The following is a 25,052-nucleotide window of genomic DNA, read 5'->3' as shown; positions in this document are numbered from 1 at the left end:
ATAATATAAAGCAGCCTTTTTTTAATAATGGATGACACATTAAATTTGTACAGTCTTTTATATAACAAAGGATCCTCCTGTAGGAAGAAAGTGGGTGTTTTAATATTTCCAGTCTGCTTTTTTTCAATATTAACATATTGGTATTCATCTATTAGCTGTTATTAAAAATAGTGAAAACAGTGAAACTGGTTATAAGATTGATCCTGGCAGTGGAGTTAGTGCATTATCACACCTTTTCTATGTCTTTTTATATATTAAATTATATTAGTTTTAAATGGTAAATTTCTATCACACCTGGTTATACGGTTTCTTGATTTTACAACTCAGGCAACTCATAGATTCATAAAGTTACAAAACCTAAATCAGCTACCTGAGGCCTCAGGAATGTCAAAAAGGTCTGTGAGTCTGTTATTCAGGATGAGACTGACAAAAGCATGAATGGAAATCTGTACTTAAAACACCTGTTTTGTACTTAAGCGATCCAACAGTGTGATTTTGTGCATGGAGATGTACAGATGTGGATTTGGTTTACTATGCACTAATTTTCATTTTATTAAAAGTATTTTCCAGTTCACGGAACCTTCCCCACCTTAATCAGTCTAAGAAAACATGTTTAATTACTGCACCATTTAACTTCACTAAGCAGCAGAAATTTCAAATGAACAGCCATTAAGATTTAATAATCACAATGTGATTGCAGTTCAGAATCTTCTGAATCAGTTTGAGTCTCGCTATTTATCCTGTGTGCTGGTCTTTGACTCTGGGATACTGAGTCAGACTTTGACAGCACTATTGCAGCTCATTATACACACACACACACACACACGCACACACACACTGAACCCCCCCCCCCCCCCCCCCCCCCCCCCCTTTTCTGCTGACCATGCCATGTTCTCATTAAAACAGGACAAATGAAGAAGAGGGCAGCATCTTTTTTCACGAGTGCAACAGAGGGAACAGCACCTATCACAGGGCCAGGCAGACCTGACATCACACTTTCATTACCAGCAGATCACCCGAGGGCCAGTCAAAGCTATGGCCACTGGACGTGCCTCACTGGCTAAGACACATAAACCAGACCAGTGTCAGCAATACTGGTCATAAGCATGTAAATTTGTTTAGTTAAGTTCAGTTTTACTTTTTACTTTAGTTGTTTTGCATTCAAAGCCAGTATGGATTTTTGGCGACACTAAACCGTGGATAGAAAATAGATTTGTTGTGTCAGAAATTAGAAGAATTCTGTTTCTCCAATAATTTTATGCTTGCAAGCCTCTGAACTAAATCCATGATGACACACTAATTCTGTATTTCAGAGTCACAGGCAGAGAGGAAAGTGGTGAGCACATCATATCTGGCCACTATGAATTCAATCTATCAAGGTGGAAAACACATCAGACACCCGTGCTATCATGTTTGCCTGGCTGCTCAATGCTGTAAACTAAGTGTGCAAATTAAACCAGCTAACATTAAACCTGCATTGATTGATTATTTTTTTTGGCCACTTGGGGGCTGTGGAAACCACTTCTAAACACATTTTTGACATTATCACCCGTTGATGTAGCAAACTTGTTAGTAAACAGCTGCTTATTTTCACATCCATGTGAATGGAGCAACATTAGCATCCATTTTGAGTTGTTTGTGTCGACCTGATGAATGTGAGTCTAATTTTCACTCTCTTTTAACTTTCTGATCTCTATCAACTCCTGAGGGAACTATCTGCTAAACGTTCTACCATGTTCACCAGCTAGTCAGTAATGGTGTCTGTCTGCCATTTGGTACAGGCAAGTAGTGTACAGTGCAGAGTGTAGAGCTTTTTGTCTGAAAGCAGCTGCATCCTGCAGCTGGAAAAAACACTGATGAAAGTGAACCGCAACCAATGTAAAGTTGTGGGCTATAACACCAAAACAATGAGCGGAAAGATGCTATAAACCACAGAGTTGAGAGGAACTGCAGAGTTGGGTAAAAGTCTCTCTCTCTATGTGTGACCCCTTTCACATTTGACATTACAACGTCAGGCTGGGAACTGAGATTAGAGAAACATAATCACCCAACTAAGAACTTAAATTTCAAAGAGGTGTTTGAGTTTGTCTTTCTTAGTTTAGAAAAAAAGGAAATACTGAGTTCAACCTTATGATTTAAAACTGGACACAGCTTTTAAAATGAATATTTTGAATATGGGACAATCTCATTTCTTTCAATTGTGCAAAGGAAAATCAAAGACTGTTGGAAAACTGATGTATTTGGTGATTTTACTGTAGTATACATGTGCTTGTTTACATGCACATTTTTTAACCCACCTACAGTACATTCCCACCAGTCTGACGTCTTTTATCTGCTACCAAACTTTATATCTGGGGCTTGTTGAGCAGATGGCATGGACAGCCTTCGTCATTATCGTGCTGCAGAGGCCCAGGGATATAAAGACTTAGTGGTCCCTCAGTACTGACGGTTAACAAGGAAGGGAGCAGCGAGAGAAACCGAAACATCTGGCGAGGGGAAAACCAGCAGAGGAGCTGGCATGGCAGTTGTTGACTACCTGACACCTCAGTAGACAGATGGAGGGACAGAGCTCGGTGTGTGAATGAGGAGGACGGAGATACTTTTGTCACGTGTCAGCAGGTCAGGTTGGATACTCACAGTGAGGTGCCTAACTGCCTGTATGTGTGAAAGTATATTGTGTATGTGTATGTGTGTGTGTGTGCGTGTGCATGAGTTTGTGTGGTTGTCAATGCTCTGAAAATATTCACACTGCATAACAATGTTGTATTTAGAATACAAAAACACACTTTAGGAAACTGTAACCTCTTACTTCCTGCTGTTTGCAAACCATATGTGCATATTATTACATATTTATCACCTTCTAATTTTAACTCTGATGACAAAGGTTTCACTTACAGCTTCGTTGTGATATCATGGTCTTGAAACAGAAACGACTGAAAGTCTCCTTATGAAAAGGTTACTCTAAATGCTGTGATTGCACACTTCATTAGATGATGTGCAGCAGATTTTTCTTGTGTTTTCTCTTATGATCTTGTCACTGTGCTTTGTTTGATATTCTGATCACACTAATGAAGGAGGGAGGCTTCATTACCCTACCTACGATCATGTGGTTGCAGACGTCACAGAATGTGGGCTTCTTGAAGATGTGCTCCATAAAGCAGTGTCCCGCAGAGTCTACCTGCAGCGGGTTGCGTGACTGGGAGCGTGATGTGGGAGGAGGAGCACAGGGGATTGCCGGAGGGACAGGAGGGATGGGAAGGTTGGTGGTGTGCGGCGGGGCCATCCCGATATTGCAGAGATGGCCCGTGCTGCTGCTAACGTCAGAGAGCAGCTCCGTCTTGTTGTCACTGCTGGTTCGGAAGAAGTTGTCAGCGCTCTTGCTGCGGATGCTTTTGGTCTTGAAGGACAAGGAGCGTTTGAGTTTCTGCAGCTGAAAAGAGAGAGAAAGAGTTGAAGAAAACTAGAGCGAGGGAGAGAAAAAGACAGAAATTGAGGGAGAGAGAATGACAGAGGAGAGAGAAAAGTGGGACGTGAAGTAAATCAATTCCTGTAATAACCTAAATAAATTACTAGCTTACAAAGTCTTTCAAACCTTCAAGCAAATGTCTCATTGTTTGATGTCCGATAAAAAGTACATTTCTAAGGTTAACTCATTACTGCTCAGTGGAAAACCTTTGAGGTTCCCTACCTGGAGGATAATGTGATTTCCAGGTTAGGCCCATGCATTATAGCAACACTATTTCTCACAAGCTGTGCCGTCGTTTCTGGCCACAGCCTCTATCAATCTCATTAGCCTCCTATTTTACAGTAATGCTATTCATAATGCTCCACAGTGACAACTCCTCATTTAACCTCTCAGTGTGTACTTCCTCCCCTGTGAAACCCACTTAATTCTGGGCTCACACACATAATGAAGAATGCCTAAGCTACTGAAATATGATTTTATGGTTCTGGTTTCTGGCCGGTGTATAGCTGTAGGTCTCTGATTGAAGAAGAGAGGGAAGGACTCCTAATGATCTGTTATATCCTAGCATACAGTACAGGCCTGAATGTAAAACTGTAAACAGGTAAACACCTGTTGGGATTAACTGATGTTCTGCTGGTTGCTCGAGGCTGACCAGCCCTCTTCGAAGTTTGTTTTCTACGAAGTAATAGCCATGTACACACAGACACAGTTTACATCAACCGATTCTGAGCCGAGATATTCTTCTGAAATCCCAGCCTTAGACTGTCATACTATAAGGAGAATAAACATTCAAACTGTATATTGTTTGCTGTTGATATTTTGACAAACATGCCTTAGCAAATTGCTTAGAGTGCTTATCAGTGCAGCTTTGGCGTGGTGAAGATCAATCAGCTCCACAGCTCACTTTGGGAACAATCAATTTAGACCCTTTCTCTGCCATTACCACCCACACACATGAACGTACGCACAGGCACACATACATTTCCCTGCAACCTATGGTAGCTCTTCAAACGCATGGCTTTTACATACCCTGAAAATAAGATTTGCGGTAAAACATAATGATAATATAAACACAGCTGATTCTAGATAACTAAATTGGATAGATGTACAGTTTTTTTTCTGTAAAATCTTATCTATAAATGCTGTGATGGTAAAAGATACTACACTTTCCTGTAAGGTCATTTTATATGGTTTTCTAATTAAAAAACAGTCTTAATAAATAAAGATATCGCAAAATCAGCCAAGTGAGGGAATGTGTGCATGCATCCAGGAGCTCATGCTGTGTTTAATGACATCAAATCCATAAGAGATGTATTCTGTCATAAAGCCGGGAGGGTTAATGAGGGCTGAGCAGGGTAATGCAAAACAAACAAAAAACAAAGCCAGTTATTGCGTAAGATAACATGTCAAATCACTGTACATGAATACACTCACTGATGCAGCGTTCGACCAATGAGTGCCCTCTACAAATATGGGGGTTGATGGATTTTTAACCTTGTGCAGCATCTACATAACTAAGTGATCATTTAAAAGCAGTAAAAGTTGTTATGTGAAACAGCTTTTATCTTCATGTACATGCAGGTATGCCGTTACGATGGACTAAAATCAGCAGTACTCTACAGTTTGCACAAGAGTTTAGGCTCACCTTGCGCTTTTGATGTTCAGGCCTCACAGTATTCTTAAAGGAGGAATAAAAACACAAACACAGCTTTACTTAATGGTAGTAAACTTGTTCAGCCAACTAAGGAGCTCGATCTACTCTCTCCTGTCTGTAAAAAACTATTTCTTAAATCACTTTTTTTTTGTCTGTCTGAGCTGTTCCGCCTATGATATTGGAAGTGAGTGTGGCTGCTTGGCAGAAGCTTCAATATTATGTGAAAAGTCAGCCAGGAGTTTCTTGAAATACCCTGTTGACTACACATGCCAAAGTAAGAGCTCACATGCTCGTGCCTTAAAAGACATAATGCAACAGAGGAAATCATCTCTGTCATCCCTGCTGCAACTGAGAAACCTGAGCGATGACTGATTACACAAATGCAAAAGTCATATCTTCACAAACAGTCAAAGAAAGAAAGTATGAGTCTCATCTGTCCTTTGTGAGAGCTCTGTGGAGAGGAGAGGAGAACTATTCAAGCCATCCACTAGCATGATGACTAGTCCAATATTTTACTGCTAATTGTAGTAGTCTGGGCACCATGTGACCCACATAGATGGCAAAACGCCTGAGGCAGCTGTGGATCTCTATCAAACAGCCTACTTTTCTGTATCAGCCACAAGTAGAAAGTAAAAACCGATTTGCCACTTTTTTTTTTATTAATATACCCATAATAATAACATCATATTGCTTCATTTGCCTCTAGAGCACACCATGGACATGTTTATGGGCTAAACAAGAGCTTAAATCGCTTCTTCATCCTTATTAATCTTACATCAAATAATTCCAATTTGGTGATTTTACACAGGTTTTAGTCTCTTTCCTAAAGATAAAATACGCTACCCCTCTATTAAAGTAAAAATGAAGATAGAAAGAGTAAGTGTGGTACTCAATAGTGAGTTTAAACTGATCTCATCTTTATTTAAAGGTGTCATGATGTTATTCTAATGGTATTCCTACACACTGACGGTGTTGTGTTGTACTGAAAACGAGTCTGTAATGACTCTTTATGGCACTTCAAGCGTGTTGTGTTCGTGTTTTTGTCCTATTAGTACATCTGATATTGTTGAACTCTATCAGTGTAATTGGTACGGTATCGCCCTTGCATGTAATCAGGATCAGGCTGTTGAAGCTGTTTTAAAAGGCTGATCAGACTGACAGAGTTTAAATGAATGTTGTTGTTCTTTTGAGCTGGTCCCCGTTCAGTCGATTTTATTGTTATGTTAGAAGTTTGTTTACCCTGCTCTATTAATAAGAGCTGGACTGACGCACAGTGCGATCACACAGTAAATCCGACTGGTGGTAAATAAGTAATAACAGAGTAGTCCTACCTTGGTTTCCTGCTGGCTGGCGTTTGCCGTCGGGGATTTTGGTGTCTCATTCTGGTCCCGTTCGTCCTCTTTGCCCCCACTTTCGTCCTGAATCATATTGGCCGGCGGGATCATCCTCCCTCTTTCTGTGATCTCTGAAAAACTGTTGCTCTGTAGAGTTTGTTTTCTCCCACCAGCTGTTTACATCGGTCCCATTCCTCTGTAGTCACCGTGACCCGAGTCTAAGAGAAGGAGAAGTCATCCAGACCCGCTGCTGCTGCTGCTGTTGCTGCTGCTGCTGCTGCTCAGAGTCCCACAGGAAAAGATAAGAAAAACGTCTTGAGGAAGCTGCAAAATTTGTGTTTCCAAAATTGTTAAAAATCTGTCCGGTCCAGCTTGAAAGTGTCCTGTCTGGCTAAAAGAGGCTTTCGCGTTGATCTTGTCGTCGTGCGTAATCCTGCCAAGACATCTCCAAGTCCACGCTGTGCGCCGTGCGCCTCACACTGCCAATACACTGATGGGCGGAGAGAGACCGAGGGAGGGAAGGAGGAGAAATATGACACAAGGACTCTGTCCTGCCAAAATTCACATAGAAAACTACCATATGGTCAAATTGAATCACCGCTTAAAAATTAAATGAAAAACAAGTGAAAAATGAAGTTGACCGCGGTGGTCACACGGTTTCAGGTAGTTCGTGTTTCCAGTGCAAATCCACACGTTTTAAGCATTTACTGGAACCATGTCTTTTACCTAATTTACATTGTTTAGGCTAATCCTTTGCTGTCTTCACTTAAGTAAGGTTTGAAGACTAAATAACTACAACTTAATAGTAGCTAGAAAAAAGTTGTAAGGACCAATATAACACTAAATTGAATTAGACATGCTCATAGGTGGATTTAGGTGAACTGTGGACAGAGTCATGTCTAGCTCGTGGCTTTGTGCTAAGTTAAGCTAATCAGCTGCTATAGTGGTATCAAACTTCTTATCTAACTCTCAGCAAGAAAGTGACTAATGCCACATGTCATATCAAAGTTACAATCATTGCTGTTGTCTCTTATACAAAGTAACATTCACATCCAAGTTGTAATTATGACTTATGTGTTATGAAAGCTGTCATACATCTGACCTGGCCCTAAAAAGTGCTGAGGTGGCAGAAAAGTCTGTTGTTAAGGGTATTTAAATACTGAAATGTAACAGCAGGGTATATTTTAATCCTCACTTGTCTAACTCAGCAGTAAACACATACTACACTTATACGTATGGGAGGGTGTATCTGAAAGTCATTGTTCTGAGAGTATACACTCATATATTAGCACATCGATATGCTGTTACTCAGGAAATAAACAACATCATGACACTTAAGCTTTCGCAGTGAAATATGAGGCATCTCATCCTCCTCTGATAGGATAGGTGTGATGTCCGCTGTAGTGATACATCACGCTGCCTCCCTCCAGGCTCCCCTGTGATGTGATGTCCTTGAAGTTATATTGCGGGACGAAGGAGGCAGGCACCAGACTGCAGTCTGCTCACTCTGACAGGAATGCAAACACCCACACAGTCCCCAGGAGTTGAGTCTACATATCCAGCTCAGTTTTTTGCTTGAGATCAGAAGGGGTTCCCTCCCTAAAAACTCAGCTACATACTTTGAAATGAGACAAATGTGTCAAAGAAAGGCTCAAAATAACAGGTAGCACAGAGAGTCATCACTTTTTTGACAGACCAGGTATCGCTTTGTCTGTGGATGTGTTATTCTGACTCTCCTCAGGCACTTGTGAAAAACAAGCTCTTTACAGTTTACAGCATCATTAAAAAGGCATCAGCTAAATGACAAGCATTCAGGGACTGAGGATGTATCTAGTGTTTAAGATCCATACATCAGAGAAAGCACTGCATCAACTGGATGAATGAAGTTTAGAGATTTATGGCTGGAAATAACTGTCTGGGCAGCGGCGTACACATATATAAACCAGTGATGGAGTTGAGGCTACAGGTTTTTTATACTGTGTCTGGGTAGTTTACAAGGTGTAAAAAAGGTTGGTGTTATTTGTTCACAGCTTGTTCAGATTTGCCAAAGAGGCAGAGAAAGCTACATAAACATCTATGCATTTAAAGGTATTTTGAAAGCGATCAGTCCCTAAGGAAAGTTTGTCCCAACTCCAGTCCTTGGACTAGTTCACCTACTGTACTAGGCCCACTCAACAGGCTCTCAGTCAACTTAATCAAGAATGTGAATTTAGGGATACAACAACAAAATGTCAGGGTAGCACTTTAGACTGCAGCTTTGAATCTCTGACTTAGGAAATAATATCACTAATATCTAGTCAATAGACAAGCGGTTGTTGTGTTGGATGAAGTAGACCCTGGACTGGGATTGTTACCTCTTGCTTAAACGTCTATTTGCAAGGTCAAGAAAGAACTGTCATTACTATCTATTGAAATGTTGGTCTAAATTATTCCAAACAGTTTATAAAGGTCTATCCTGAACCTTTAAATTTGTCACAGGGTGTTTTTTTTTTTTTGTTTTTTTTAAGTTGTCAGTGTACTAAGAATGGTGTTAAAATGAAACTTAAGCTCACTGGTGACATCAAATGAGCTGAGGTTGTATGCTTTCACACAATAGCCCACCACCTGGAGAAGACAGTTCCCCGAGTTAGTCAGAAAACCAGACAACCAGAGCATGAGTCAGTGTTACATCTGTGTGTGTGTGTGTGTGTGTGGGGTTACTGTGAATCATGTCAGCAGAAAAAGCCAAATGCATGTCCAGTTGTGCCAGGAAGCAAGAGGAGATAGTGTGAAAGAGAGACAGAGAGACAACATTATAATTTCCTCTCTCAGCTGCCGGACCATCGCAGTGGAAGGAGGGCGTGAAAAGATGAAAGAGGAAGACGAAGCGATGGAGGAGGATAGGACAGAGGACTAGAGCGATAGGGGTTAATTATTCCAAATGAAAGGTTTCATCAAGGCAATGTGAAGAGTCGAGATGCGCAATTTCATGGCTCACAGTCGCTCGTTGTTTTTTTTTAAGGATTTCTTTCTTTCTATCTTTCTCTTTTCTTTCTTTCTGTTGTAAAATTATTATTCCTGTTTATAAGAAACCGGAGTTCTTTCATCTTCAATGAAATAACTATGACAATTAAAGAAAACAGAGACCTCTTTGATTCGCTCTAACCGTATGTTTACCTGCCACCAGATGAGACAGCCAGTAAGAAATATTTGAGTTGTTGCGCAGATTTTATCAGAGAGATTCCATCCAGGCAGATATTTCCATCTGGTTGTTTGTGGTCAAACTTTCCAGAAACAATTCTCGGTTTTGCTTTTATAACTTGCTCTGGTCATTTTCATTCATTTCTCAGAAATTCCTTTGCCAAGGGTATGTGACTATTCAATATATAAATGTTTGCAGATCTGATTTAAAATTACACAGTACTCAAAAAATGTGGTTTATTTGCCGCTAAATGAACTTTAATATGACTATATTTCTTCACAAATTAAAAAGAGTGCACACTGCATAAGCAGTCTGATATATATCAATTTCTTCATTTGAAAGTTGTTTTGTTTTCATATTAATGCAAAAGCTGAAGTTGATGATGAAAATAACGATAAAGTAATGCGAAAGCTGTCACACCGTACAAGTACAAAATGAAATCAGAATGTCTGTTTCATAGAATAAACCTTTACTTGATCACACTCGGATTTACACATGCAGCAGACTTGGTGATAAGGGTGTGTATTTTAGGATTTGCTGAAATGTGTGTTTGTGTGTGAATATTGTTCTGGAGTAACTGTGGTTCACTTGCCGTTTCCAGGTTGCTGCAAAGGAGTTGTAAATGGTTGTTATACAGTTTGAGTGCCACACTGCATATTTAATGATTTCACACGTAAATGTGTTGTATAGGTTAAAAAAAAACTGTCACTGCGGCTTATTTCTGCCCTTGGAAGAATAGAAGGATCTCAAGATGCCTGAACTCTTGCTGAGTGAACATAATGAATCTCTAAAGATTCAGCATATATACTCCATCTAAGATAACTTATACAAGTATTATACAAACTGAAATGTTTACCTGACAGTGGTGCTGGATGAAAGGTCCATCTGGCTTTGCCATCCCTAGGCCCACATCACTGGCATTTATGACTAAAAACATTTATATGGAACCAAAAACAGTAGCGCCCTTAAGACAAAGACAAAGACAAAGTGAAGTTCTTTTCATTTTACTAATCAAATGTGGAATCTGTGACAGTTTTCTTTCAACCACACCGAAAAGAAAAACATTTATAGATTTATAGATTTGACATACTGGAGTCCATTGCAAAAATGTCTAAATAAAAGGTAATGTAGTCATTGATTGTTATCCTGGCTAAATATTTAATGAAATCCACCTGAACTGACAGTTACAAGGTGTGAAAACTCCTGTTGTAGCTGTTGTTGTAATCCAACCAGACTTTGGAGAACAAGGATAGATATTGATGGTAGTGGCTTTAAATGAGGGTGATTTTTTTTTAAATCAAGATGAATTTTATGAATATGATCTGTAGTCATAAAAAATTCAACAAAACTTCATATGATGGAACCATGACTTGTTGCTCCTTTCTGTCTGCTGAGTTGTCCTATCCCTGTAAACAAACCACGACTTTTTCTTCTAAACAGTACATAGTTGATTCATCAACGCCATTTCCGCTTATTGTGTCTCGAGTACCAGGCGGTTGTGAAATCCCCTCTCCGACGCTGTCGCACTTGCATGTGCCAAACTCCACATTTTGCCTCTTTCTGCTGAGTTCTCAGCTCCTCTGGGGGACTCAACATGGGAGCCAGTTATTCTTGGAGTGTAGTTTCCCGCTCACGCACATGGTGTTGGCATTGGTTTCTGGTGCCAAGAAGACATGATCAGTGTTGAATCCTGCCATCAGTGTTCATCATGTTCAGAGCAGAAGTAGAGAGCTCACAGAACTAAAGTATTGTTGTTAATCATAAGTAATAAACCACCTATTTTTATCATTACTGCTCTCCGCACGATTTATTACAACAGTGACTTTTTAATAACACTGGAAAATTGATGGGAAGGTGACTGTCTAGTTTAAGATGGAAGATCATTATTATTACTTATTACATTTTTATTTTTAACACTGCGGCAGTTCTATCATTTGTATGGATCATAAGGAACTGCAAAGTATTTCACTAGAAATGGAATAATTTAGAGAAAACAGCAAATATGTGAAGCATAAATGTTAAGACTCATATTTGATCGATATTCACTGCAAACAAGTGGAAGTATACAGAGAATCAAATGATATTAAATGGTTGAAATGGCCCTTTAATGTCTGTTATCTAAATGTGTGCACCAATCAATTTTTTCTCTGTGTCCTCAGCTCAAAGCAAAACTGAAAATGTTAGCAATTACCAATGACCCTGCCTGACATTATACAACACACACACACACACACACATACACACAGACACACACATGTGTCCCAGCATGTGTTACAGTAATGGGTAAATGGATTCCCTAAGAACCAAGGCTAATTAGCCCATCTCATTATGAACCATCCCAGGAATAGTCTCTGCAGGGTACATGACAAAGTAATAAGAGATAGGTGTATATACACTGTATGTGTTTGTGTGCGTGTGTGTGTGAGTGTGTGAGAGAGAGAGAGAGAGGGAGAGAATAAGAGTGAGATCTGACTTTAGAAAAATGTAATTTAGAAATGTTTAAAGAACGGACAATGACAAAGTATGGTTAAAAATGTTTAATTATGGGGCATCCAGTGCCCTCAGAGAAAGACGTACCATAACATACCCAGTTCAGTTCTGACAAGGAACCTTTTTCGTGTCTCATTCAGTTTCTTCTCAGGTTTTCATGTCCTCATCTCAAGTCAAATTACTCATTACTTTTTTCCCCCCAAAATGACAGCATGTTCAATAATTCAATCATTCCAAAAAAAGACAAAAAGACTCCACTTACAAGAGAGGTATCCATCTTCTTGTGGATAAGTCTATTTCTCCTTCACCCACCAGATGTATGTGTGTCTGTGGTGTGAGAACATTTTGTGAACAGGTTGACATTAACACTACAGGTTTAGGTTTAGGTAAAAACACTAATTTTGTCTTAATCTGTCTCTAATGATTCATTAATCTTCAGCATTGAGATTCTGAACACTTATCTGTTTTCCTCACTGGACTCCGATTGTGACGGGAGAGCTGCTGTTCAAACTGGAGGATCATTCTTTCATCACTGTATTTGATCCAGTGACGCATGGCTGACCCCCTACGACCATGTAACCGGTCTCCAGCTGGTCATTTCTAAGTCTCGGTGTGTGCCAGTCAGAGCTAATGAGACAGTAGAGGCTAAAAACAGCACAGAACAGCAGCTGATCCTCTGCCTCACTGAGAGCATCATCTCTCGCTGAGAGGAAGAGCGAGGCAGGTTGACCTACTGTTACGGAGGTTTTTGGTTTTATTTTTAAACATAATGCATATATAAATATATATATACAATTAGAATAATCATATATTGAGAGGATTGGCAATTGTTTGTGATCACAACATATTTTGCAAAATAAACTATGCTTTAGATTCCTGTTCCAGGAATCAAGTTTACTGAATTATCTGGATAACTGTGGTAGGAAAACCTGCTGTTTTATAGTTTTAAAAAGACACGAAACTTAGAATTACAATCTTTTAAAACGATTATCGCTTCCCTTAAACTGTAAGTTCAAACAACACCAAAATATGTCACTAAAAAATTTAAAGGATGATGTTAAAGTACATTTTTATTGTCAACAAATCCCATAGAAAGACCAAAATCAGCAATGTGTTAGTCCTTCTCTCAATACCTCCCTGTCTGTAGCCACAGACAGCCAAACTCACTCACAAAATAGGTCACAAATATATAGTTTCATTTTTTTTTTTTTTTAAAGGGCTAAGTAATTACCTAAAACAGCTGGGATCTGGTTTTCAGCAAATGGTGCATTTGTCAGGGGACTATTTTCAGCTGTGGATTAATGTGCATTTGGATCGCTAGTGAGACTTTACAGCAGCAGGATGGTGTAGGTGGCAAAGACCTAAAATAATCATGACATGTTCATGGTAATGAAGGAACATGTCACCCAGTGCAACTGTGTGCATCGTTTATGTGTTTTGAATTTAGTTTTTGGGCAGTGGGGATCAATTTCACAAAGAAAATAAGGCTTTGGCTCTGACAACACTTGTTGGATCAATTCATTGTTTCATTCATTTGTCGTTAATTTTCAAAATACAGAATATAATCTATGTCAATCTTTAAATTCCAGATAAAAATCTTGAAAGACAGACAAGGACTACCCATAGAAAAGTGAGTCTCCGAGACAATGTCTGTCCTCCATTTACCAGGGGTTGACAGTGTCCGACACAGTGTCCGACACAGTGTCCGACACAGTGTCCAACACCGTCAACCACTGGTAAAAAATTATAGTAAAGGACTCAAATGTTAGGGATATCCCTCAAAGACATTTGAATTACTGTACATGAAGAATACTGGACCAAAAGCCATCCACTGACTGTTGTATTTTACCTAACATTTGATCACTGAGTGCACACTTCATCAAACATGCAATTCATCTAGAATCACCAGTTTTTTTTTATGCACACAGTTGGCCTGAAGTGAGATGTTTTATTTATACCATGGGTCGGTTCAGCCAAGCAATCTGATTTATTAAAGACTGGTTCCAACCGTGCTTTTAATCCCCATAAAACATTGCCTAGTTAGGCTTTCTTGGTTGCACTTCCAATTCCTGTAGTAACAAGGGAGCTAGTTAGCAGCTCCTCTGTTTCTCCTCTGTCTTTGATTTGTATGTATTTACTGTTCTGAAGATACTCATCATACACTTTGAGGATGTTCTTCGTTGTATTTATGAACACTTCAGCGCTGCCAGTCGGATGCAATAGTGTGCATTACCCGTAACCACAGTCTTTGAAGTGAAATGTGCAGATGATGACGACATACTGTGCTCTGTGAATCTGTGCTCTTTTCATCTATTCTGGTCTTTCTTTTTAATTATATATCTGATATAATCATATATTTGGCACTAATTGATTCATCTCTGGTTGTAGCCAATAAAGATTTACTTATAATGATAGAACGTTTGCTGCTGAATAATAATGTGCCTGGTGGTAAACCATAAATTAATGTTAAAATGGCTGGATCACCAACCAGGTAAAGTGGATATCTGCAGACCCTACGTTGTCTTTGTGGTTAGTTCCAGTTGTAGTTCATTTGAAAAATCGTCAGCGAGATCAGCTGTAGAACACGGGCTCTTGTAATTTTTTATTCAATAGAGTTAATTTCCCACCTGCAGGCCATTTCAAGGAAGTTTACTTTCGATCTTTTCCTTGAATATTACTAGCTCACATTTAATCAAATATTTTTCCTTTTGACCAAAAAGCATTTTGGAAACCCACCATGTAAAGCAGTCATTATAAATTAATCTCTAGTGTACCATAAATGTGTGTACAGTACTTAGAGAGCATACTGGCTTCTGTGATTTTGTTTTTTCTACAGAAACTGAATTATTTATGAATGACTGCCACATAGGGCATATTACTGGGGGACCATCTGGGACTTACAACCCAGCTCTTATCAATTTCTTATCAAATTTTATCAAATCTTACGCCTTTCTTCTTCTCCTTTCCCGCACATTCCCGAAAAGTATTTCCCATAATGTCCAACTATTGTATTACAGTGTTAAGAGAAAGAGGATTGAAAGAGGCTCAAGAGGAATTTTACACAAAATCGAGGGCAGATTAAACAAGAGTCTATTTCATGTCTGATATATATTTGATAGATTCACAGACATTTTAATCAGCTTAACAGGGAGCATGATGCATTTAAACGCAACACTGTAAAAGCAGCACCAGGTTCATCACGGTGTTACAGTGCGAGACAGCGCAGCACCACACTTAAGTGCTATCAACAGTTCCACTTAGGGATGCAATTTACTTTGCATCACAAAGCAATCATGTTTAGAGGGCAAGCCCACTAACAAGACAGAAACACTACAAAGGCCCTAAAATAGAAATAACAGTGAATTCAATGGCGCTGCATCCGCTCTTGTGGAGCTGTTCCTGTTGTGACTCACAAGTTAGTTTTGTGTCTTGATGACGCGGGCGGATGCGTGGGTGACACTGGGGGAGGGTGGATGGGAGCAGCAGATGCAACGCTTGTATTCCCCCAGACCTTTGTCATCCACTTGGTCTCGGCTTCGTTCAGCCGGTTGTTGCTACGATACAACATGGGAGATGACACTCGAACTGAACATGCAGACAAAACACATAAAAGCTGTTACGTTTTTACACATTCTGGGAAGTCTCTTCTATTTCAGGCATAATTGAAATGTGTTGCCCACATTAAGTTGGTGCAAAGTCAAAGTAGGATTGTGTTTCTTAATACTTAACATATTGCTGCCACGGTTAAATAAATCCCACATTAACTGTATTTGACAGGTTTATTTCAGTGACTTTTTTTGGTCAAATGAAGAGGATGATGTGACTGACTGTATTTGGATAAACAGAGGGGAGCTCTAATGTTCCCGCTGTGCTCTCAGGTTGCTTCCTTTCATGTGTACAAAATGAGGAGGACAGAGTTTGGGAGCTGTTTTCATCATCATGAAGCTCAGAGCACTTTTGCTCTGGTATTTCCTCTGGTATTTCCAAAGTTGAAGGCTATTCAGTCTAGAAAACTGTAACTTCTATGCAGAAAAGCTTCACAACCGCAGCGAGGAAAGAATTCACTCGTGTTAAATATTATACCACATAGTAAAATTTGTTAATTCAACAGTGAGTTAGAGTCAGGGAGGTTGGTACATGGTTGAGATACAAAAACCTACTTTGAATTTATTTATGATTGGAAATCTGATGTTTGTTCAACACTAAACACAACAAGCGCTTTTAATAAAGTCATGATGATGACACAGCCATCTCCCTGCAACTTGAGCATTAACTTTTATTTTTCAGGAGATGTGAGATGTGAACCATGAATGAAACCATTCCCTGCCCTTCCCACGAAAGATGCAACTGTGCCTATGTGTAAAACTGTGGCACGTTTTGTGTAACACCTTCTCTTTGAGAGTGATAGTGCGATCCGTCTTCCCCTTGTTTTGCTTCCGCTCAGCCATAGCTCAGAATTACCCTCCCTGCTGCGGCAGTGCTCGGCACATTTGTCAGATAGATTAATCAAAACCAAAAACCCTAGCAATGTTTCTGTCCAAAGTCAAACTTCATCCATTCAGACAGCACAAGAAAATTCTCACTCCATGAAGGGAAACCAAAAAGCAATTCTTTTAATCATATTTTTCATGAGGGGAAAGTCAAAAGTAACAAATGGGCTCGAAACCTGACAGCCTCTGGGCAGCATGAGAAAAAACATCTAGGACATTTGGGGGGAGTTTCTGTATCCAATGACAGGTCTCCTTATGAAGAGCTTCCAGCCACGTAAGGAGACAGTGATGAAAAGCTCAGCGGTTCAGGGAGATGGAGGAGCCATGCCAACCAGTCAGGATGACAGATAATCTACCTGTTGGCGTGTTTGCTGCTTCACTGCAACTTATCACGGTGCGGGAACTTGGGTGGAGATAGTGCTCTACTTGGTGGGATTGGATTTGGCCAAACTACTGAGGCACTGCTGAAGAGACACATCCAGATGGAACAAAGTAATTGTTTTGAGTGTTATGTCTTAAGTTTAGACCAAAATGTTGGCGACGGCGATGTCAGTCTGTTGGCCGGTCGGTCCACCACTTTTAGTCTGGGATGAAATATCTCAACATTGGACGGATAGGTGTGAAATTCTTCCCTTAATGACGAATCCTATGATTTCATCATTTCCTTACTTTTCCCCTAGCGCTACCATGAGGATTACGTTTGTGGGGATCAAATCAACACTATTTTTTTTTTTTAACACCATAACAGAAGTGTTTAATAGACGCACATAAATGGTGCAGATATAACTGTACGTGTTACAATATGGAACCTTTACATTTTTATTTTTTGTTTAAATTTTACTCAGTATTTCACAAACCTCTCATCTGCTCCAGGGAACTGTTAGCACCTGCCAATTCAAATGTGTATTAACTCCATTGAAATTCTTTCTCACTAGTCTCAGTGATGAAAATGTGTCAATGTCACTTTGAACTAAAGGCCTGTATTTATAGGTTTAACAGAGCCTCATTTTGACACTGAGCCCTATTAATTGAGCTCTCCACAGACATCCCTCTGTATCTAAAATAGGTAGGAAGTCCATCGTGGAGGTGAAGAGGGACAAAGTAGGCCAAGGACTCTCACAGAAAATAGACTGTGAGTCACTGAGGGGCTGGATCATCTTGGGAAAGAACAGGAAATGTGAAAGAATGTGGGTTAACAATAATCGTGGAAATTACAGAGTACAGGCCCCCCGTGGTGTGATCTAGTGAAAAGGTACTACATGTTATGACTGTCTCAGATTTTATTCAGAGGAAAAATGAAGATTGACTTGATGTTCCAGGCACATAAACTTTTGGCTGAAGGCTTTAGGCTTGGCCTAATGGGCCAGATGCTGAGTGTTGGTACCAGTAGTGGAGTGTAACTAAGTAAATTTACTCAAGTACTGAATTTACCTTCTTCCTTCTTAATTTCAGGAAAAAACCTTTTATGCAACAATTTATTTGACAACTATCGTTACTATTTATAGGTAAACATTTCACATGTAAAACATATGATCATTGTGTAAGGTAATAAACATTGTTATAAATAACCTACAATACAACAATAAGTAGTTAAAGTTAGCTTAATCATGGCAAAATTAAAATTCTGAGTAAATGTTACTGCATCAGTAATAATAAACCAATTATATACAATATATACAGTAAATTTAATTGTATAATTGACACTTTTACTTGATTCAAATGAATCATGATTTTGCTATTACTGCCATACCTGAAGTTTTGAATGCAGGACATTTTTCATGTAGGCAGTTTAATCTATATGTCACATTTTTTAATTTAAGTTTTGCATGTAAATTCATATTGAAAAGTAACTACTTACTATAGTTGTCAAAAAAGTACATTTCCCTCTGAAATGCTAAGAAGTTGAAGTATAAAAGAGCATAAAATTGGAATACTGAAGTAAACAAGTACCTCAAAATTACAGTACTTAAGTACATCTACCCCCAATTTACTGCTAATAATCCAACCCACTGCTCTCTGGTGTTATGTCTATGTGATACATGTCACAGTTGTGATGGGGAGTTAACGTGCTCACTACTTTATATGGCAAATTAAATTACTAAAACAAATCATTTGTTTTGTTCACCTGTACTGCCCCACTCTGGTGACAACTGTCACTGCACGGTGGTTCCAAGTGCAACAGTTTCCACAGACAGAACAGTTGTAGTTTCAAAACATCAGCCCATCTTTATTTACAAGACAAAAAAAAATAAACGTACAGGTGGCGGTGGTGGTGGTTGGCTCAACCCTACACAGAGGTACAATGGTGAGAAACGCACAAACAGTCAAAATTCAAAAACAAAGTCAATAAATTCTCTGAAAAATCCTCAACTGAAGTTGTGCAAGTTTCACCATCTCAAGTACAGACATACAATGAATATATTTCAACTTGCATATAGTATTTCAGCTTATCAGTTTATACTTCATCACTTTGGCTGATGAGGAAATTAACTGTTGAGAAAAAGTACCAGAGGCTCGTTCAGCGCCATTTCTAACAAGACAAAACATACTTCAACTCCACTGCATACAATGACACACGGATGGGCACATTCTTGTTCAGTTCAAACACACAAGTTAGCAGTAACTTTTCACACTGCAAAACTACACTAAAGGATTCCAAGTCATGTAGGCATAAATATGACAGATGAAAAACAGGAGTGATATGAGTGTAAGTAAAAGTGAGAAAAGTACTTTGATGCGAGTGGTTATTTTTAACATTCGGCAATAACTCACTCTCACAACTGATTCTAAACAAAGTCGTTCATTGTATGTTTGTGGGATGAAGACATGGGGAACTTAATAAAGTTGAGGATGGAGGGCACATTCAGGAAGAAGAAAGGGCAGGCATTAAGGGGTGGGCTGATTAAAACAAACCCATGGCACTTTGAGCTAATATGGGAATAAAATCAGGCATTGGAACAGGCATAGGATTTGTGGTAAGGCGCCAACAAGAATATTCATTGTGACACACACAAGCATTTTTCCCATGGTTTTGTCAAAAGTCTGCATACAGATTGAAGGAAAAGCACTCTCAAAAACAGCTCAGTTATCTTTGCTCAAACTGAAATCATCTCTTTGATTTCATATCAGTAAGTAACATCATAGAAGAGGTTTCGGGGGAAATTAGTAAGAGACCTGTACTTGTATATCTGTTGCTGCCTTTACTGGAAATACAAAGAGCTGCAAACAATGGCAGGTGCAAATTTCACTCACACACATCCTTTCATTTATAGATCATGCAGTTCACTCTTCAAACTGTATCAGTATTTAATTTTAAAATCAGTGTCATATGGTTCAGTGACTACCAATCTATGTTAATCACAAACAAGGGGACAGGCATAAGAGCAAGCAACATACATGATGCTCCGCACATTTGCCAACTCAGTACTGAATTGCAAACATTAACAGCAAAGATCTGAACTTGTTTTCCCCCTCACAAACTGTTGATAAGCTACAGTACATCTCTGCATGCACACTCTTTGTCTGAAAAATATTTTTCAAGTATGTTAGAGGACTTCTTTACACAACAGAAAAAAACAAAAGCATTTATTTGCATTTCTTCTATGGAAAATTCAAAAAAAAAAAAAAAATCCTGTAGGACTGTTTTCATAGCAGGATGGATAAAATGCTCCTTAAAAGGGGAAATCCTCAATTTAAGTCCAAAAATATTGTCATAATAGTTTGGATGTCAGCCCCTTCAGCGCCCTCCTATAACACAATGCCTTGGATGGACAGCACTGGCACCAGTCTGTTGAATCCTTATTGAAAATAAATCTGAACATAAAAACCTTTTTTTTTTTTTCTCAGAGATGAATGCAATATGCCACACAGTGCTGAAACCGATTATTGTTACCAAGAGTTGGCCGTTCCACCTCATACTTCACCAGGCCTGTGAAGTTCACATTTGGTTTTGAATGTCTGGGACAAAGTGTTTTTTTGTTCTAACTCTGGCACACAGCTATTGCCTTGGGTCTGAGTAGCAAGGTTGTGGATCCATGGGTACATATTCCACAGGCAAAGGCCTAAAAATAATGAGGGAGAGAAAAAAAAACAACAACTAAGAACCAACAAGTGATCTAAAACATTTTGCCACTGAAAACATTGACCTACCACTTACATCAAAGGTTTGATTATACAAAATACTTAAAAAAACAAAAAGAAATAAATTCTTAAAAGAAATACAAAAACGCTACTATCCTATCCTGACTTACATGGAACAGCAGGATCGGGTAGTGATGATAAACTCGTGATTGGGCTACTTCCGTTTCACAGCAGCAGTATCTTCTTCCTTCAAGACAAACTTTTTCTTCAAAGCCTCTGAAATCAGAGTTGCAGAGTCTTCCTCTCTAAGAGATGTACAGCCTCTGTTGTACCTGCAAAGACAAACAATAGAAAATACAACCTGATGTTAAAACTGTTAAGCAATATCAAAATACTTGATGATTGTATATAATAAGCCGGTTATGTATGAAATGGAGTACAATGTTATTTTCATTTCATAGGTAAATGTAAGCATATTGATGAAGAAATGTTCTTAGGAATAGTACGATATTTAGAGAAATATGCTTATTCTCTTTTGCCACTCTTGTATCTGTCTGTTAAATATGAAGCTGCAGCTAGCAGTCTTTAGCTTAGCATAAAGACTGGAAACAGGCAAATCCTGCTAGCACCTGGAAAACTCACTAATTAACTGGAAATCTGTACCTGTCTTTGCTCATCTTCATGCGGTTCATGTCCTTCAGGATGTCCATAACGTCAGCAAAGCTGGTGGATTTTGACAGGGACACCGTATCCTCTTCAGCTTCACGGAAGTCCATGCTGGGCCTGTCCAGGTCAAAGGTCGCTGATGCCGTCATGGAAACAGGCGGCAGAGGGTCAGGGACCAGCTCTGACACCACAGAGACCACATCTTTCTCATCTTCCTCTTCCTCCTCCTCTTCTTCCTCCTCTGTGACGTCACTGATGACAAAAGAAGCGGCAGCCGTGGCGGCTGGCTGGTAGGACGCCGTCTCGAAAGGCGCCATGGAGAAGCTCATACTTGTGTCATCGGGAGAAAGCAGGTCAGGAGTCAGGGGGTTAGAGCCTGACAGAAACAAGCAAAGCAGAAGACAGGAATGAGAAGATCTGTAATTGTTCTTAAGTGGAGTTTGAGTGGGACAGTGTTAAGAGAAACATATCGAGTCCAAATGTCATTTCTATTTTTATCTGTCAGAGCAGGAGTATGGGTATGCTACTGTTGTTTGCAGTAGCTCTACCCCCAGAAACTGTTAGTCTGCAGCCCAATACAATACCTCATACTTCTCATGAAACCCCTGTTGAAATATTCAATGAATATCATACAATTGCCAATGAACTGCTGAGATTATCTTTAGTCACTGACCTACAAACTGATGCCAAGACATCTTAGTATCAAAGAGCTTTAAGAGAATCAGGGCAGCTGACCGGGCAAAAAAAGAATCAGTCATATGAAGACAGTAACTCTGTGGTAAAATACAGACAGATAGCCTCAAAAAGGCAATCCTTAATCTATACTGCTCAAAGCAGCTTTATGAATCAGAGTGTAAAGTTAGATGTGTAACTAGTTCTTATGTCCCTGTTATTTTACCACTATCCAAATGTCAGATTCAGTATCTACAGTGAACAAGTGCATACTGTAATTTCTGCTTGGGTAACCTACCAGAATCACTTGCCACAATCTTGGCGATCTGTGCACGGAGTCTGCTGAGCTCGTCCTGCAGTGCTGTAGTACGATTTAGTGCTGTAACCCCAGGCTTCCTAAGCCCCTCCACCCTTTTACCCTCACGGCGGAAGTTGGGCACAGATGAGTTCCTGTGGAGCACCAGGAGAGGCGTGGGCCGCCATTCATGTTTTAGAGGACGTGTGTCACTCCTGAAAAAAGAAGAGTGGGGGATTAGTGTCATCAAGCAGAGTTGTTTATTACAATAAAACAATTGAGTCTGAGTCTAGCTTTTACTCTAAGTTGCATGGACTTTTTTTCTACCTACTGCCCAGACAAAGACCCAGTACTAATCTACTCCTGCCAACCATTTATTATGTCCAGTTGTACAGTCTAATGCAATCCAACACAATAACTCCTATCTTTGTAAGGTTTATAACGCTCTGTTCTTAAAATTACTATGGCTGGGGAAAAAAACTCACTACAGAGCTGAATCAACACCACTCTGACACACTATCAGTAAAAATGGGACATTATAACATCGTTCTACATTTCTTTAGTCTGCACATGTGCACCCAATAAGTTGGAAAGTCTGAAAGTCTGGAACAATGCAATTAGGGAGAAGTGACTGGCACTACAACAAGGAACAGTGATTGACTGTATGCTTACCGCACTCTGGCATATGTCTCCTCTTCATCTGCAACAATCCAGGCTATGTCTGCCAAGGTTGGAACCATAGGGCCATCCATAGGCCGAAGAGAGGGTAGGCCCGGTAGTTCCTAATGCACAAGGGCACAAGTCAATGTAGTATACATTAACATGTTTATAGCAATAATAGGGCAATATTATTATGATATAAAAAATCATCACATTGAATATGATATGTACCTGGAAACATGCCCTTTGGGGAGGTTTGAGTGGGAGAGTAGAACCTATTCTTCTCACAACACTACGGGTAGATCCATGAGGCTTATTCTGCCAGATAGGAATAACTTCCTGCAAAACATTTACAAAACACTGTCAGTCTCTCCACATAGTATAATACATTTATCGATGCTTAATGCACTGTTTGCACTCCTGCATAATCACCTGGGGGAAAAGGCAGTTTTAAGTTAAACAATGTTAAGTAAAGACATCAGTAATGGTGAGAAAGCAAACTTACTGTTTCTGTTTCCATGGTGATGGTGGTTCTGTCTCATTCACTGGGAAGTTGCACACCAATGTTTGGTGCTAGCAGTGGCTGAAGATGAAGCAGTTCAGCAAACAGTTGCCATGTCTGTCCGACTGCTAACTCTTGGGATATAAATGAGTGATTAGTTAGAGCATCTGTTGAGAGAAACATGCAGGAGGAGAACTTAAACACAGCAAAATTTTACTAGATACTTAAATAATAGTTTAGCAATAGTTACTTAAATGACACAAGATCAATCAATCTAAATTTAGATAATTAGTTACTTGTTGTCATTTGTTGACATGTCTTGTAGTCATTTTTTGGTAAAATGTATATGGGCAGTGCGGGTTCTGAATTTGTACAATGTGCTTTGTTTTTGCGATTCTGTGTCATTGGAGAATATATATATCGTTTCATTATATTCTTAGGTTATTACCAGAGTAATATTTGAGATTTTGGCACAATTAATTGCTTATAAAATAACCTTATTTTAACCAGGTAATTTCGTTGCAATCAAGCTATGTTTTGCAAGAGACCATGTATACAAAAATCCAGTGGTGGAAGAAGTATCTACCACTTTGAAGTAGCATAAAATATAAGAACTCTAATAAAGTAAAAGCGTCTCAAACACAACTAATAAGATATCGCTATAAAGGCCTGATCTTAAAAAAAAAAAGAAACTCAACAATCTTGACTTTCTTAGCTTAACAATCGAAAAACTTATATAATAATTTAACATATATCATAAACTGTAAACCCTAAAAGGTTTTCCGAGCTCGCCAGTCATGGTTCGCCTTTATCATCTCACAACATATGCAGGAGCGAGGCAGCAATCATCGGTGCTAACAGAGCTAACCAGCTGCGCCTACAGTTTAAATCCGCCGTGTTAACGGCACCGCTACAGGTTACTCTAACGTTTCCTTCGATATAAGGAGATGGTTAATGCAAGGAAAGAGAAACAGTGGTGATTTGTGAACAGCTTTGATCATTAGCCAGTTGCTACGGGCATCAAACACACCGGGGCCGTCAGTTAGCTTTAGCAGCACCAGCAACGGCCCCAGATTTGACCCTCAACCGCAGATCGTCATTTTTCAGTATGTTTCACTTATACTCACGAAACGCAATGAGCACCGCGAGAGTGCAACTTACAGTAGATTATGGCTGATTCTTGGAAAGCTACAACATCAGATTCGTTGCGAGTAGCGGCTTCTCCTCTTCGTCTTTCACAATACAGCTATGTTTTCGTTCGTCAGGCCGGAAACCTATGCCTCTCGTTCTTGTGATCTGATTGGCTACAGCCTCATGACTTCACTTTATCAGAACTCGCCCTAGCGCGCCTCCTAGAGGTGGAGGCGAGCAGTGTTGAATACTTCATGTTTTTTGACAATTTATAGAGGGTTTATACGCTGTAATTAAATAATCTGTCTAAAAAATAGTAATGTAATTTAATTATTTTTAACCCAATTTAAGTGAATTTATTTTGATTTGAAGGATTTAATTGTTTTAGAACTGAAATGTTGTAATGAAATTAAACGCACAACCTAATTTAA

At 39.3% G+C, this 25,052-nt stretch overlaps 2 protein-coding genes and 1 long non-coding RNA gene across 7 annotated transcripts in view; 1 reads left to right on the top strand and 2 right to left on the bottom strand.

Moving 5' to 3' along the window:
- Window positions 1–1,581, top strand: part of LOC130180393 (uncharacterized) — a 38,074-nt gene extending 36,493 nt beyond the window's left edge. Inside the window, exon 3 of the long non-coding RNA XR_008829397.1 lies at window positions 907–1,581. This is a non-coding gene — a long non-coding RNA (uncharacterized LOC130180393). The remainder of the gene's footprint in view (window positions 1–906) is intronic.
- stac (SH3 and cysteine rich domain) overlaps window positions 1–6,922 on the bottom strand; it is a 35,468-nt gene extending 28,546 nt beyond the window's left edge. Inside the window, exons 1-3 of one of the 4 annotated variants that reach the window (XM_056393893.1) lie at window positions 6,452–6,922; window positions 5,112–5,144; window positions 3,097–3,460 (exon numbers count right to left, since the gene is read on the bottom strand). In XM_056393893.1, the coding sequence (XP_056249868.1) occupies window positions 3,097–3,460; window positions 5,112–5,144; window positions 6,452–6,565 (511 nt within the window). In that variant the 5' untranslated portion in view covers window positions 6,566–6,922. The remainder of the gene's footprint in view (window positions 1–3,096; window positions 3,461–5,111; window positions 5,145–6,451) is intronic. The other 3 variants (XM_056393894.1, XM_056393895.1, XM_056393896.1) reach the window with 3 other exon arrangements.
- Window positions 6,923–18,815: 11,893 nt separating this feature from the next.
- Window positions 18,816–24,787, bottom strand: mtfr1l (mitochondrial fission regulator 1-like). 2 transcript variants are annotated; one of them, XM_056394100.1, is made up of 8 exons: window positions 24,652–24,787; window positions 23,494–23,624; window positions 23,220–23,327; window positions 23,001–23,110; window positions 22,332–22,543; window positions 21,359–21,737; window positions 20,866–21,027; window positions 18,816–20,676 (listed from the first exon to the last, which is right to left on the bottom strand). In XM_056394100.1, exons 2-7 carry the CDS (start codon window positions 23,506–23,508, stop codon window positions 20,910–20,912), a joined length of 942 nt encoding a protein of 313 aa, XP_056250075.1. In that variant the 5' UTR covers window positions 23,509–23,624; window positions 24,652–24,787; the 3' UTR covers window positions 18,816–20,676; window positions 20,866–20,909. The 2 variants fall into 2 exon arrangements, with proteins under 2 accessions (XP_056250075.1, XP_056250076.1); XM_056394101.1 differs by having other exon boundaries at window positions 23,494–23,657; window positions 24,652–24,784.
- Between the last annotated feature and the right edge of the window lie 265 nt (window positions 24,788–25,052).

This window comes from Seriola aureovittata, chromosome 13 (assembly GCF_021018895.1).
Source record: "Seriola aureovittata isolate HTS-2021-v1 ecotype China chromosome 13, ASM2101889v1, whole genome shotgun sequence".
In the NCBI taxonomy this organism is placed as follows: domain Eukaryota; kingdom Metazoa; phylum Chordata; class Actinopteri; order Carangiformes; family Carangidae; genus Seriola; species Seriola aureovittata.
The sequence above is the reverse complement of the archived record's forward strand: the minus strand, read 5'-3'. Positions and strand labels throughout refer to the sequence as shown.